The sequence below is a fragment of the Struthio camelus genome, chromosome 2, assembly GCF_040807025.1.
Source record: "Struthio camelus isolate bStrCam1 chromosome 2, bStrCam1.hap1, whole genome shotgun sequence".
NCBI classification, from domain to species: Eukaryota; Metazoa; Chordata; class Aves; order Struthioniformes; family Struthionidae; genus Struthio; species Struthio camelus.
In genome coordinates this window covers 21355497-21370990 of record NC_090943.1, presented here as the reverse complement: position 1 = coordinate 21370990, position 15494 = coordinate 21355497, and the positions used below count along the sequence as shown (strand labels likewise).

The window sequence follows — 15494 nt, the reverse complement described above, 5'->3', positions numbered from 1 at the left end:
GAAAGAGAGAACTAAAGACTAAAAAAATAAAGGAGAGCTGTCAGAATTTGACAACTGTTGAAATATACTGTTCCTTTTAAATTCAAGACAGCTGTAAGTGCATGTTATGATACCTATTGCCAAGAAAGTGATGCCTTTATTATTAAAATAACACTTACAATGCAAATGAAGGGAATCGTGTGTTAAGGTGAAATCTAAGGCATGGAGCTTGTCTCCACACTGATTATCACAAAACATTGAAATGACAGTTACAGAGCTTATCATCAATATGTTAGGATATTAAACAGTTGAAAATAGTCAAACAGAAGCAAAACTGAGAATGGGACAGAAAGTAACACTCTCAAAAATATTCCAGCCAGCTTTTCTTCCTAAAAACTGATTAAAAAAATGTTTGAACCATCATATCTATTTAGACTACAAAACTAAGTAGAAAAAGACTCTTTTCTTTCTGATTTGTTATTTTAAGGTCCATTAAATCTTTCTGCATAATTGATTGCCTCTTATTTATTAACAGAGTAAATAAGAAAGAGTAGCGAGATAGAAAAAAGAATTCAAGAATATAATCATTTGAGCCAAGTTTGTCATTTCAAAGTAATTTATCTAAAATTTTCAATCTGCATTAGCAACTGACTGAAAGATTTGTTCTCCTCTTTTCTGAGTTCCACAGCTTTAAATGAAGCTAACATACTATGTTCAGTATTCTAAAAATCATTTGCTTAGTTGAATATTGGCATTTGAAATTAAAAATTAATTACTTCAAGGCCCATTTAAAAAAAAAGCATTACCAGACATTTTAGCCCTATATTTTAGCACGCAAAGCTTCCTGCTTTGTATTACTTTTCTGATTTTTCAAATTGAATAGCACTGGATGCCTCTAGAATATGTAATTAAACAATGCTGTCATTAATTTGGATTCTATTATTATTAATGCCATTTCAGGGGAAATTAATAAATAGATGATTTAATTTGCCTCTGGCTATAAATTAGCTAGTAAGTTACCACACTAGATAAGTATTTGAGGTTTTCTGTTTTTGTTAAATCATTCAAAGCGATTTCTTTGGACATGATAAACAGAAGATGTCAAAAGCTCTTGAGAGAGTTTGCTAAAGACGCCTTTTTTCACCTTATTGAGCTAAAATTTTCCAGGCATTCCAGTATCTTGAAGATTGGCATGAGATTCCTACAGAAGACAACATACTAGAATAAAACAAGGGTTTTAAAACAGTGACATCTACGTAAGACAAAATGAAAGTGAAAAAAAATGTGACAGAGCTCTTACTTGCCAGGTTTGAATAACGGATCCATCTACATACTTATGTCAAGACAGTCCTCAAGGTCTGAACTTGGTGACACACACGCATAGATATGTCTCATGACTACAGGGTTGAAAACCTGGTCTTTATCACTGCTCATGTAGTTTCAAGACCAAGCTTTCCTTGACTATTCATAGAAATATACAAACACTTTTTTACATAAGATTAAAAATTATGCTTTAGAACTACTTGAAATAGTTTACCTACGTACACTGCTACAATTCTAACGCCTGTTGCAGGAGAGATTCAGATCACAATGACTATGACTATTCTAAACATCTACAATAAAGAGAAATGATGGTGTATGCTGATCTTTTCCAAATCAAGAGAGAGATTCTAAAATTTATACTGAAAATATATTATAAAGAAAATACTATTTTCCCCCTGCTTAGGATAATTTACAAAATGTTTTATTGAAGTGTTTGTAAAATGCTGTTCCTTCTACGAAGCTAGCAGTCCATCCAGTTCATTCACTTGCTTAAAAATGTTTATGCTGAGTGCTAGCTTTTCCTTGCGATGGTGCACTGCATTGACTTTTGAGGGGAACCATGGGTAACAGAAGTCTGTTTTCACAGCCTGAGGCTGTCTGCTTGCAACACCAGTAGGCTTAATGTGGCTCTGTCTCCAAGAAGTCAAATTCCTTTAATAATAAAATATGATGTGAGCTGTTAAAATATCAGAAGAAGATTCTGAGGGCAGCAATTTTACATGTTTCTTTCAGATAAGTACCAAAAAATGAAAGCGAAAATCAGATGCGTTGAAGTTCATAGGAATTTTGTCACTGGCTTCAATAAACTTATAGTTTCACCTTAAATTTAGAGAATAATTTTTGTACACAATTCTATAAAAGTACACAATTTTGTTTCAACTTAGCTATAATTAAATTTGCCACTGACTTACATGGGAACAGAATTAAGCCTGTGTTCGAGGTTCTCACTCAATGACTATATAATATTAATGTAGTATTGTTAATCTATTTATTGTTATGAGATATATTCCTAAAACTCCTCAGAAAACACAAGCACTGAATATCTGCACAGCATCAGCTACTCTATAGCTGAATATATGTGACACTGTTAAATTTTACATTACTATTCCAAGTGCTAATGTTGCAATGTGAGCTCTACTCGCACCCAAACAATTTGCCTTCCTCATTTATATCGGATTATGTTAGTACTATCAGCAGAGCTTTTCAATGACTTTACCTATCATTTGTGAGACACTGAAAGGTTAATCCTTCTCCTTTAAAAACACTAGCAGCCGTGCTGCTAAACAAGATCAAAAATAGACCATAAGAAAGGAACAAAGACCATTCAAGGCATGATCTTGAGGGGCTTCACACAGTACAGTAAAAGAGAACTAATGCAGATGATTGCAACTTCAGTTGGCATTTCGGATGTCTTAGCTGGATAATGCTGGAAGAAAAATTAAAGTGTTTGGTCATACCTTAGGAGAAAGTGGGGAAACTTAACACAAAGCTTTTCACACAGCTCAAACTGTAGCACTGACTGCTACTTCATGCCTCTTACTCCTTAGTGTAGTTGTAAGACTTGTGGAAGACTTAAAGAGGTAGGTGTGGTACAAGCAATGCTTATGAGAAGAACAGTTGATCAGAATGGAGTTTTGGGATGAAGTAAAACGAAGTCTTTGAAGCGAATTGCTTAATGATCTGATGGAATAGCATAATTCAGAAGGAATATGCTTGGAAAAGTTAAGAACATAAGTATCACGTGTTCATAGACTACACCCAAAATTCTGAAATCTAAGAAGTCTCATAACAGAGACTAGGTCTCATCTTCAATTACCTGAAGGATGTCTAGACAAACCTCTCCTAAAGTGCCACTGGTGTATTTTACTGAAATCTCAGAGAAATGTTTATTTTTAGAATACTATATTTGCCAAATGAACCAAAGTAGGAGATGTAGAAAAACAAAGCGAGCAACCTGCCATTAAAGTAAAACTGCAGCTACAGAATTTGAGAGAGAACCTCTCTCAATACAGCTACATATACACCAAGTTTGTCACGGGGACAGTGGTCTGCTTGTTTGTACATATCTTTACATATGCAGCAAAGGTTCTCGCAAATCAAAGTTTGATTCAACTTTACATTCACATTAGAAGTGGTGCCATGTCACATCATTCCATTAATTGACATGGAGTATCCATAAATGTCTATTTCGAAAAAGCAAGAAAAAGCAAGATGAAGAAGCAGGAGGAAAGAGAAGAAAGTTCCTAATGTTTTTCTACCACAGGCAGGTTCTGAAGAAGCTAAAAAGGGAAGAGAAAAAGGGAAAAGGAGGAGGTGGAGGATTGGCTCACTTACCTCTCAGTTCTCACCACCATTACAAACATCTCACTGTATTACTAAGATCTGCAGTAAACAGGAAAGATAAGGGAGGGAAAGAGGCAGAACTCAGGAGAGGAGCATATGACAGAAAACAGAGAAAAGGGGCAGACCAGCACTGGTTATGCTTGTCCTGAGATTAGCTAGCAGTTTAGATAACTGAAAAATGAACAGAAATGCAACATACCTTTTCTTTGTCACTGGCTTCTCGAGCTACAGTAGAGCCCTGAAACAGAAAAAATGCATCTAAAAACGTGCATATTTCAGAAGCTAATTTGAAAACTTCTTGCAAAAACAGGTCAGAAGGAGCTGAACTGTATTCTTCTAAACTTGAGAGCTGTTTTAAAGAAAGGTGATACAGCAGGTAGAATGCCCTGGGCCCTTGAACTGCTGCAATGACTTGAAGAAGACATATCATGAGAGAAGAAAGATGCATTACATCCTCAAACGCTCTACATCTGTTGTCTCCCCCCACTGCTGGCATTCCTTCCTCACATCTCATCCCAATTTTGAGAGAATCATCTTGGAGGTTCAGTTTGTTTGGCTGATCTTCTGATCTTTTTGCACCAATTCAGCTGCATTGCTAAATGGAATAGCCTATTTTATATAGTTATTTGGACATATTTAAAACACATTTGAAAATGATGTTGCACTATGCAAATTATTACATAAAAGATCACAAAGTATAAATGAGAAGAAAGCATCTTACAGTAACATGAAGTCGAAAAAGAGAGATGAGATCAACAGTCTATTTACTAAGATTTTGTCCAGTGTTTGCCAAAGACATTTTGAATGCTTTAAAAGACTTTTTTTCCTCCTTAAAACTAGTAAGCTATATAGTGCTTTCTAAATAAGCTGGAGGTGATGAAAAATACTGTACATATTTCTCTGTGAGCTTTTGGAGCAGCAATATGCCTTTTCAAACACCCAGAGTTTATCTATCATGTAACAGCACTGTAAGAAATAATAACTGTAGTTATACCTTTATAACACAAAAATACATGACTCAGTGGCCCAGACAACACCTTTGAAATCCTATGCCTCTCAGTCTCTCAGTACTCATACAAGTAACCTCTAACAAAAGTAACACCTAAGTCACCGTCAAAATTTTCACCTGCTAAAAAAGACTCTGGTCATACAGACTGCAAATTCTGTATCAACGAAAATCAATAAAAAGATATTTATCATACATGCAGTGTCACTATTAATCTGCTCAGTGAAGGAGTTCATTTTTAAGAATAACATCTTAGCGCTAAATTTAAATTGTAAAGGTTTATCTTTAAAGCAATTCTATCCAGCTGGACAAACTGAACAGAGTACAGAAGTATTCATAAAGGTAAATAGTACTAAGTGTTGTTTAGAACAATATTAAGAATATATTGTATATTATTTATGACTTTTGTTGTGCTTTTGTCCAGGTTTTTTTAAAGCATCTGAACGTTATGACGGGCTCTTAGACACAGGCAGTTCTCCCAAATCTTTAGAAGTTACCCCTCACCAATTCAAGTATGAGATTGCCCATTCATTCTTTGTAGTGCTTCAGGAGAAAATCATCCAAAGTGGTCAACTTATGAGAGAGCAGCTAATTTCCGCCCCTTTGCTATTCACAGCATGCAGCAACTGGTTAACTTCAACGGAAAAACAGTTTGAGTCTCTGAGGGTACATTCAAGAGATAATAAAAATAAACTTAAAATATCTTTCTCTGGTAAGCTCTCCTGCCAAAAGTACTAAATACCAACAAGTTAATTCTTGATAATCTGGAAATCGGATCTCAGAAATCAGATTAGGCCAAATATCTACCAATTTCTAGGTAGGTACTTTATAGGAAGTGGAAACAGTGGTGTAATATGTAGCATTACACACCTCTTAAAATGGAATGCTAAATAATCATCTTCAAAGGGGTTTGCAGATACACTTACATAGTTCAACACATAGAAATTAAATATATTAGAAAGAAGTGAGTTTCTCAGGGGAGATTCTACGGAGGAAATTAAAATATAATTCCTTAGGTAGAGAGACTGAGAATATATTTTGGGCATTCATTCTAAAGGACTGTATATTAATCAGTGGCAAAACTGCAAAGAGGAGATAAACATTTTGGAACAAAATCAAAACAAACTTCATGATAAAAGCAATAGAAATTCTGTGTTTTAACATCTATTCCCTTTTTTAGTTAAGTGTGATGAAGCTTTTGTAGTAATAAGTGAGATGGACTTTGTTAGTAACATTTTATTGGTTTAAATGATGACACTATTTAATTATTATATAAAAGCTCTCTGCCAAATCAGCTGTGGCTCTCCACAATGTTGATAAAAACATATAGCAGGCAGAGTTGTTATTGTATTTGTCTGAATGTTTTTGACCTTTAACCATTAGTTACATTTAACAAACATATCTGGTTAAATTACATTCTTTAAAATACCCACAATGTACATGCACGATGTATATACACAACTGTACAAAAACGTACAATTCTTATAAAATCATTCTTCAATTTTGCTAAACCTAAATTTAGAAGTAAACCACCTAATTTTGGCTATTACATAAAACAATTCAAATTCATTAAAACGTTGATCTACTATCAACAGTCTAACATTTACATTAGAGATTTTAAATTACGTTATTAGTTATTTCATTAACAGTTATTTCTCACCTTTAAATCATATTTTCTATAAACCGATAAACGATGGCTGAACACATTTCTTGTAACAATCATATATATTTCAACTCCATCAACAGTAAGCCGGTACATGCCCAAAAACTGGGGAAGAAGTGTATTCCCATGACACTCCACAATAAACTGCAGGAACAAAAGGAAAAACAGAAATCAGTGTGTATATATGTACGTATATATATATTTTTAAAGATTTTAAAGATAAAACATCCAGAAACAACACATCTATTTGCTGAATACATTTGTGTGGAGACAAACCTTCCAAAAACCATGCCAAAGCAAAACCCTTTTTCTGGAGGTTATCCTACTTTCAGGCCAGTGTTAAAAATGAATGAATAAATGAATAAATAAATACATCTTGAATTCCTTAATTTAAAACTCTTGACTTCTAGAGATGATCTCATAGAAAGAGTAGGCTCCTTTTGACAGACCTGTGCGCTTTTATGGTCCAAAAGAAAACCAAATGCAAATAACGTATGTGCTAGTGATCTCAGAAAGGATAACTATTTCTTTTTCAAAACACCACACTGCTGTATTTTGTACTCTGTTGTCCTAAATTGTATTGAATTTGTAACTTCTCGGCTCTCAATACTTGTTTAGCATAATGAACGTTTATGGTGCTGTATTACCAACAGGGGATGTTATTTATTATCATCATCTTTCTGCTAGTTCCCATGTGATGCCTACATTTCAGAGTCAACACAGTTGAGCAGGAAAGTGTATGATACTTGTATTTTTTTTTAATCTACAAATCACCGTATTTCCTTAAGGTCTTCTTATTCCATTACAAATGGACTAATAACCTTGAAAAGATTTGCCACGTGCACCGATGGTCGACTTTTTTTTTTCTTAAATCACCTGCCTTACAACTAACAGTTCAGAGTACTGTTGATAGACTACTGGTGGAAGCAGAAAAAGTAGAGACTACATTGGTGACAAGAACTACTGAAGAATGAATATTCAAGTCTCCAATTTTGACACCAGCTTAGGAGTCTCCTCCATATTATACTAATCCTAAAAACGGCTCTAACATCTCCACTCATATTATGTGGAATCAAGGAAAAGTTAAGCAGCAATGGTGTAAAACAGATAAGGAATCAAGAACTTTCCTCTTTCTGTTACTATCAAGTCTAAAACAGAGGAGCTTGGAGAAAATTAAAAGTTTAAGCCCTAAAAAGGAAATGAAAACACTAACAAACAATCACTTTTTAAAGCAGATAAGCTTTGTTTTTGTTGAATACTGAAGCCTTTCTTTCTTTGCTGTCAAAATGACCTGGTTATTAAAAGCACATTTTTCCCCCCTCAAATATAGAAGACTTTAGAACAAGTTAACAGAGCAAGCAATTCAAATCATTTAACAATGGTGCTTAGTGTTTGATAACAAACAATATAACAAAGCTCCTGGAACCCTGAAGATTTTCCAGTTTTGGCTCCTCTGGTAATTTTAAGGAATTCTTAGTCTCACTAACTTTACACTGGAATATGCACATATCAAATATAGACTTTTCTTTAAATTAAACTTTAATCAAAAATAGGTTTTAAGAAAGATTTAAGAGTCCTGGAAGCATCCTGTCTGGCAAGAACCAAAGTGAATGAACAACAAAGCTTGAAGCTGTTGACTGTGAATTGAACAAAATTACGACTAACAGCTCTGACAGATGAGCTCTGCCGATTTCATTGCAACAGTTTAGGATATTCCAATACCTTCTGTCTGCCCTATTGCTTTACTGGAGGTTACAACCACCGAGCAGAGAGAGCACGTACTCGTGCCACAATTGCTCCAGTTCACAGTTTAGCACTTTAAGCTCTAACTGCCTAGGAAGGGCAGAATATCTTACCTTAAGAAAGAAATAAGTTTATATGCCCCAAAATACAAAGAAGCTTCACAGTAAAAGGTCACAAAGGCAAATTCAGGACTGAACAGTGCACAACAATTGATCATTTTGCATTTGAGAAGCACTTTTGCTTTCTTTTTAGCAGATCAAAAAGCTTTTAAATTAGAGTTCTTGGATTAAAGGATTTTTGATCATAGGATGGTTAACAACCTCACAAAGCAGTTATTACGTGCTACAGGACACGTAGCTCACTCTGGCCATCAATAATTTCTCTTAAAGATGTGATCATAAATTGAAATTGGAACTATTAATGCTGGTGCTGCAGAAAACTTGTTTTAAAAAAAGTAATACTTATTATTCAAACTGCGCTGATTTTTTTGTTATAAACATCAAGTACGTGGCATATATTAAAACACCTTTCTAATATTTTTGAAGGTTGGGAACGTTATTCTCATAAAAACTTTTACTGAATGATTCCTCCTCTAGGATGATCATTTTCTTCAATGATGATAAAAATGAATCTAGTTTCTGAGAAGAGTTTAGTGCCACAGAATTTCAGGCCATTCAACTGCTTAAAGGATCCATCCATCCATTTCTGATCTTATGGCTCTTAACTACAGAATTTGAATTGCTGCGTAGTGACAGAAATACTATTATTCCCATTTTACAGATGGGGAACTGAAACACAGAAGCTTAAGTGTTTATTCAAAATTGCACAGAGTTTGTGCCACGTGAAGGAATGGAGCCTAGGAATCTTGCCTACCAGACTAATCCCCTCCTTTCCCAGTCGCCTCTCCTCTCAGTTGCTAGGGCATAGTCTTAACACTTAAATCATCTCTTCAACCATAGCTCTTACTAACTCCCTGATTTTAACCTTTCTGGTCCTGAGTGTCCCCATCTGTAAAAGAGCAATGGCACTAACACAGAACATGTTTAACATACTGTAATTTCACAAAAGAATGTTTTTAATGTATGCAGAATGCAACTCCCTCTCAAACTATTTGCATTATGTGACAAGGAAAAAAGGCAATATCTGAGAATAGCTTAAATCCTATTTATAAATTAGGGTTAGCCATTTGCTAATGCTGTTGGTTTCATTTTAATATTTTGCAAACAAGTCAGTATTACTAGCACGGAAAGCAGGTCATGAAAAGCACTGTTAGTACAGCTCCTCATTTGATAAAAAGAGACTTGGCCATGTCATTACAGACTTCTATAAGAGGCCTTCTCAAAGTAGATGGTATACTGCAACAATTATTTCCTACTTGGAGCTGACTGTGGAGACTTATGCCATTGCCATCGAAACAAAACTCCTAAACTGATTTCAGTGTTTTCCATGACAGCATTTCTTATCCTGATGGGGAGACATAAAGGGAAGAGGGAGGAATGCCACTTGTTTTCAGACTCTACAAGGTTGGTCTAGAGCTTCCTACCTTTGAAACTATCAATCCCCCATATCTGCATCACAGAGGAGGCAAAACGTGTCATCTGTTTGGGTGGGAGTCCAGCAGGACTTGCACTGGTGACTGTGGTTGGCAGATTTTCAATTTGTCCATCTTGATATAAATGAAGTAGCAATTTAGTCACCTCAAGGTGCTTTTTAGGAATGTTTTCCTGAAGTTTCCCACTCACAGCTGGAATAAAAGTGAGCCTAGAAAATAAGCCGGTACATGCTTAACAGGACTGCTAAATTTCAGTGAAAGAAAAGACCTTCGCTCCTTTACGTTAATTCCTTCTAAAAAGAACATTATAACAATTCTATCAAGCAGCCTTGCTAAATATATTTATAATACTTAGCTAACACATTTACAAGTCCTTATATGCAGAAACAGAAGCCATGTTTTTAAGAGCGTTATGAACACTCTAGCATTTTTCCTTGTTAATTCAGACAAAGAATTTTGAATTTTCTGCACTGCACAAGGACAATATTACCATTAACAAAATAAAGCATCATCAGCATGTTGACACATTTGATCTGCTGTGCAGCATATAAGCTTTCAAACACGTAATTTTCTGAGCTTTCTTGAACCCCATGCTTAAAGGTGAAAATTAATCAGGAATTATTTATGATCTTAAATTCTCAGTAGTTTTTGTATAAATATAGCTTCAAAATTCCTTGATAAAAACAGAACTTCTTCTATCTCATTTTACATGAAAAAAAAGAGATTCCAGCTTCTTACTTCCCCTTGGTAACCCTAGTAAGCTACAAGGAAGACTAAAAGATAACACAGTGCATATAATTGTGTTGGCAAACAAGCTATACTCGGCTCTTTTTCAAAAAACAGAATTTAGAATTCTCCTGTTTCTCCCATTGCTTCTCCCCTGGAAGATAATCTAGGGAATGACTTTGACATTAGCGAAGACTAAATCCTGAGTTATAGCTATCATTTCAGTTCTTATGTGAAAACTCAACATTCCTGTTTCTGATAAGTAGCGGTTTTGCAAAAGTTAATTAGGAAATGCACAAAATGCTCACTCTGTTACCCCTTTAAAATATTATCTTCAAGATTTTCTATAACATTATTAAGGCAACACTGAACTTGAAATCTACAAATTCATTAGGACACTTTAACGAAATAAATTGAATGGCAAGTGATACAATTATTTAAAAACATTTTGGACATTGTAGAGGACAAGAGGTTGATGCTACTTTTTTGGGCTCAGCTTTCACATCCTCTTGCCTGTAATCAGAAAATGTCCTCCAGTGTGCTGTGTGTGCATATATTCACATGTGGAATCACTCCCCAAAAAGGAGACTGAGCAGTTGTCCAAAGAGTTTTGTCAAGTTTCAGAACAATGTGTTCATCTACATTCACTCTAGATTACTGCCATTTTCTCTAGTCCTAGTAATTTCACAGCAAATTATCTATTGGGTACATGTGAGCCACTGAAATAATTAAGTAGCTGAATTAAAAAACACAACAACAGAGTATTATAGCAGCATTAGATGAAGATTTTCAATGCACATAAAGTTGATTTGTTCTAATAAGTCATGTAAGACAAAGTAATTTCATTTAATAAAGAGTTTAAAAACTTCACAGGTTTTAAGATACAAGCCCTGTGGTTCACAGCCTGACACTTCATGTTGTTTCAGACTTGGGCCAATATTAATTTTACTTCAGCCTCATCCAAACATGACCACCATGTGCAACTGTCTAGGCTGCAGATCTGCTAGCCCGAACATGACACTTGACAGTGCTACTGTCAAATGAGTCACCGGGCTTGCTAATTTCTTTGGAAAGTGCTCTACATAGCATTAACATTTTACTTATATGTATGTAAAATGTAAAATATTACTTTATATATTTTTATAAATATATATTAAAAAAACACTTGCTGGTGAAATCCTGGCCTCAACAGAACCAGTGCAACCAAGTCCGTTTCGTCATTTGGTGTTGTTGAATATTGTAATATGAAATTTCACATCTTTCTATGACATTTTTCAGTGTCTTTCTCTGTAACAATTTCAGTCCATGGTGGTAAGGCCCAGGTGTGCAGACTGAATTCCATCTAAATCCCACACTAACAAGTTTCCTGTTTTCAGGGACACCTCAGCTACAGGAAACAGTGGGCTTATGGACTTATGCGGAACCTAGATTGTTCAGATGAGGACGTCTATATTCTTATCTATACTTTTGCTATTTCTCCTGGTTTTCCTTATCAAAGTTGTTTTATAGGACAGCTATTTTAGCACAGGGCAGAAGGCCACATTTTATGTAGCCTCCTGATTCACAAGAAGAGCTGGCTGAAGGGCTTTTCCCAATTGTCTTTCTTAGCAGATCTCCCTTAGATCTTCACCTCTTCCCGCACTGGTACGTACACAGAAACAGGGGCACAGTTACAGTGGATGCGTGCTTCCTCATGCACATTTACATTTAATAATTACACATTATATTCCTTCCTTCCCTTCCTATATATCCAACCTTCCCTTCCTTCTGTGGTACATACGGATGTCAGTCATGAGGAAAGCCAAAACAAAACAAAACAAAAAAAAAAGGAATACCTTTGGTAACCCATGCAGTAATGACATGGATGGAGGATGTACACAAACTTAAATGCTGCTCTCCTTTAGCAATCTCCTGTCCTGACACCAGCCTATCACCGTGCAAATTTCTTGACTTCCCTACTTTCATGTTTGGAGTTTTCTCCAGCTTGTGTTGTCACCACTTTTGTGATAAAATTGCTTTCAGCCTCCAATAATGGTTTTCCACCTATTTATAATGTTAACCTTTTTTACTACATCCCACTCAATAACCTTGTGCTAGGATTTCTGAGTAGCCCTGAACCATGCTCTTGGTGCGGTTTTCCCCCCTTTCTCCCTTATTGTCTATGTTTTCTCCCCTTTATAGGTCTTCCTGTTTCTTTTCTATTTTTCTGCTCCAGAAGCTAACGTCCTATCCCTGCTGCTTTTGTTTTCTCCCTTCTGCTGTCATGTTCCTTTTTAGCACGTTCTATTCTTCTCCGTTTCTTTTCTTTTCATTCACTCCCAGCTGGCCCCCGCGCGGGCTGCCTATGCTGAGCAGGCACTTTCTGCCCGGTACCCATCTCCCCTGCGCTGCTGCGCGTGCTGAGCGCTACTGCTGCCCGTTGCCATAGAGACAAGCAGGCAGCGCAATAGGTATCGGCTCTATGCACAATTACCTGGGTAAGGAAGGGAACATGCAGTCAATGGGGACAGCTACCTACAGAAAGCCTGAAGGATACTTATACTTGTGAGTAGTTTTATATGGGAAGCCTTGTATACCAACAAGTCGCTCTTATCTGCTTGCTTTGAGATGGCTTCTCAATTTCCCTTCCTTACAAACACTAAAGTCTCCTGGGTGTCAGCATCGAGGAATAACAGATCCCCTTCGAAGCCCATTTCAATGAAAAAGAAAAAAGATTGGCAAAACTCAAGTTGCTTTCTTCTTATTTTTTTAAAATTTTGATCCAACCTTTGACCTATTCTCAAAGGGCAGAAGATTCCACAATAATTTCATCTTTAAAGTAAGCTTTACTCAGTGGGAAGGAAAGGGTGCCTTGGTTCAGAAACTAGAATATTTATCTACTGAATTTTATTCAATTGACACTGATTTCTGCTCTTGAAAATCATATTTTTAATTAAAAAAAATCCAATTTATACTAATATCTACATAGTATATTCTCTATTTTATGTAAGTTACTATAGTAACTTTTTTCACAGGACCATACACCCACAGGAAAAACATAAATGTAGCTTGAAAGTATATTGAAATGAAAAATTTTTTCTGCTTTTTTTTTTTTTTTTCCCTAGGAAGAACCTGTTCCTTACACAGACGGTGAAAACCTGGCAGCGCACAAATCATAAAAGATGATCTTGCAGAGTGACATTTTAATCTGAACATCCCATCTCCAAAACATGCGTTCAGGCTGAAGACCCATTACCATTTGTATGCAAAAGATGTTGCACACGCTGCTCCAGTAATTTCAGAGCACCTTGTTATTGTGCAAAAAAAATTTTCTTTTTCTAAAAAAAGATTGTATAGAGACTGTGTAAAATACTCTATTGGGCATATATATTTAACATAATACATATGAACATAATTTAAGTTATGAATATAATTTCTTATATTAAGAGGTTTTTAAAACTAGCATTAGTATTTCAGAATTTTTGAAAAGTATTTGCTCCAGCTACTAAAGTACCAAACCCAAATCTGCATGTTAATAACTGATTAATCAAAACAGCTGTTCAACATTTTTTCCCCCTATATTTATGTCAGTGACAAAAATGTGGCATTAAGCTAACAAAGATGTTTGAGGGATGTGTAAGTCTAGTGTTGAGGCCTAAAAGAGAATAATCTCTATTTCAATGTATTATTGGTGGAATGAGGGAATGATCCAAAGCACTTGCTCTGGCATTTACAACAGGACTTAGCCTTCAAACCCAACCCAGGAAAGCAACGTATATGTATGTTCTCCAGGCTGCAGCAACTGCACAACCTTGAAGATGCCTCCATCCCTCCACTTTGGAGAGCGGCACTCCTCAAATGCCTTACCACAGAGATGCCTAACTGAGGAGCTACGTTCTTATCTTTGTTCTTACAACCCAAAGCAAGAATGATACGCAAATTATCACAGTGGTCCAACTTAGAGTGCAACTCAGACCAGAAAGCATGGTAGACAATCTCCCATAAATTCTTTAGCCTTGAGATAACACTTACTCTAGAAAATGGAGATACGTATTTGAAGCTGCCGAATACCAGTCTCTAGTGGTTAGCGGCAATGTCCAGGAGCTGTGTCCTGTACCACAGAGGGAACAGGCATTACTTCTACTGGGCGTGTTTTTAAAGAGATAAGTTCTGCTCAGTTAGTTACCTCTCCTCAGAAGAGAAATGTCCCTGCCCAGATCTCAAGGAGATGGAGATGTTTAATGATACACCCTTTCCACACTAGTTCCAAGGGGAGGTAGGAGATCAACTTCCCCAAACCCATCACCCACTGTTTCTAGGAGCTCCCTCTGCCCAGCACAAGGGCTTTTTGGACAGACCTTCCCAGGAACTGAACTTTCCTTTAACAACGTCAAAGGGAGCTGTGGGCTTAACTCTAGTTGACTGATGGTCAGGAGTATGTTTCAAACAATACAGCACTGGATCTGGAGGCCTTTGAAATGAATGTTTGATTTTGCCCTTGAATACTATTTAAGTATAAAATAGCAAAAGGTCTATGTTTAATAACATTAACATGCTCGATTAATTAAAATTTTTTAAATGTCAAATTGCTTCTGAAAGTAGGTAAGCACAAGGAGCAATGACTTTTCCAATATTTCGAAGTCAGATTTAAGCATATTACAATAGGTCTAATGTATTTGACAAGTAAATGATATTCAGCTGAAAGAACGTTTGAAGAATAGCTAGAAGAGTTATGCTATTAACTGATAGCATACCCACAATACAAGCAGTCAAAAACAGAGGCAAGTTATCATTAAAATGTGACTAAATGCAGCATGTCATACTATGTATCAAAAAATACTATAGCAGCTAGAAACTGGCTAGCATAGAAATTTGTATTTACCACAGTGCCTAGAAACCTAGCTGGTTTATGATCTAGGCCATTTTGTTTTCAAATGTATATAAAAAGCTAGTCCATGCAATAAGGACTTCATAACCTAGGCAAAAACGACAACATACTTGAAGCAAACTGCAAGTATGGAGAGAAACAGACCAGGCAGCATCTACTCCCCCTGTTTGTTTAGGCCGCAAGTGGTAGGCGTAGATTTTTTCTGTATTTTGCAAGAGCAAATGATGAGTGCTAGTGGTTTTGCTCAGTACTAAAAGCATCAGACTCATCTGATGAGATGACAGAATGCTTT

General features: G+C 36.0%; 1 protein-coding gene across 1 annotated transcript in view; it reads right to left on the bottom strand.

Annotated features, from left to right (window-relative positions):
• PIP4K2A (phosphatidylinositol-5-phosphate 4-kinase type 2 alpha) overlaps positions 1 to 15494 on the bottom strand; it is a 116881-nt gene that overhangs the window by 14990 nt on the left and 86397 nt on the right. The window contains exons 5-6 of the mRNA XM_068934572.1: positions 6312 to 6458; positions 3845 to 3883 (exon numbers count right to left, since the gene is read on the bottom strand). Of these exons, the coding sequence (XP_068790673.1) occupies positions 3845 to 3883; positions 6312 to 6458 (186 nt within the window). The remainder of the gene's footprint in view (positions 1 to 3844; positions 3884 to 6311; positions 6459 to 15494) is intronic.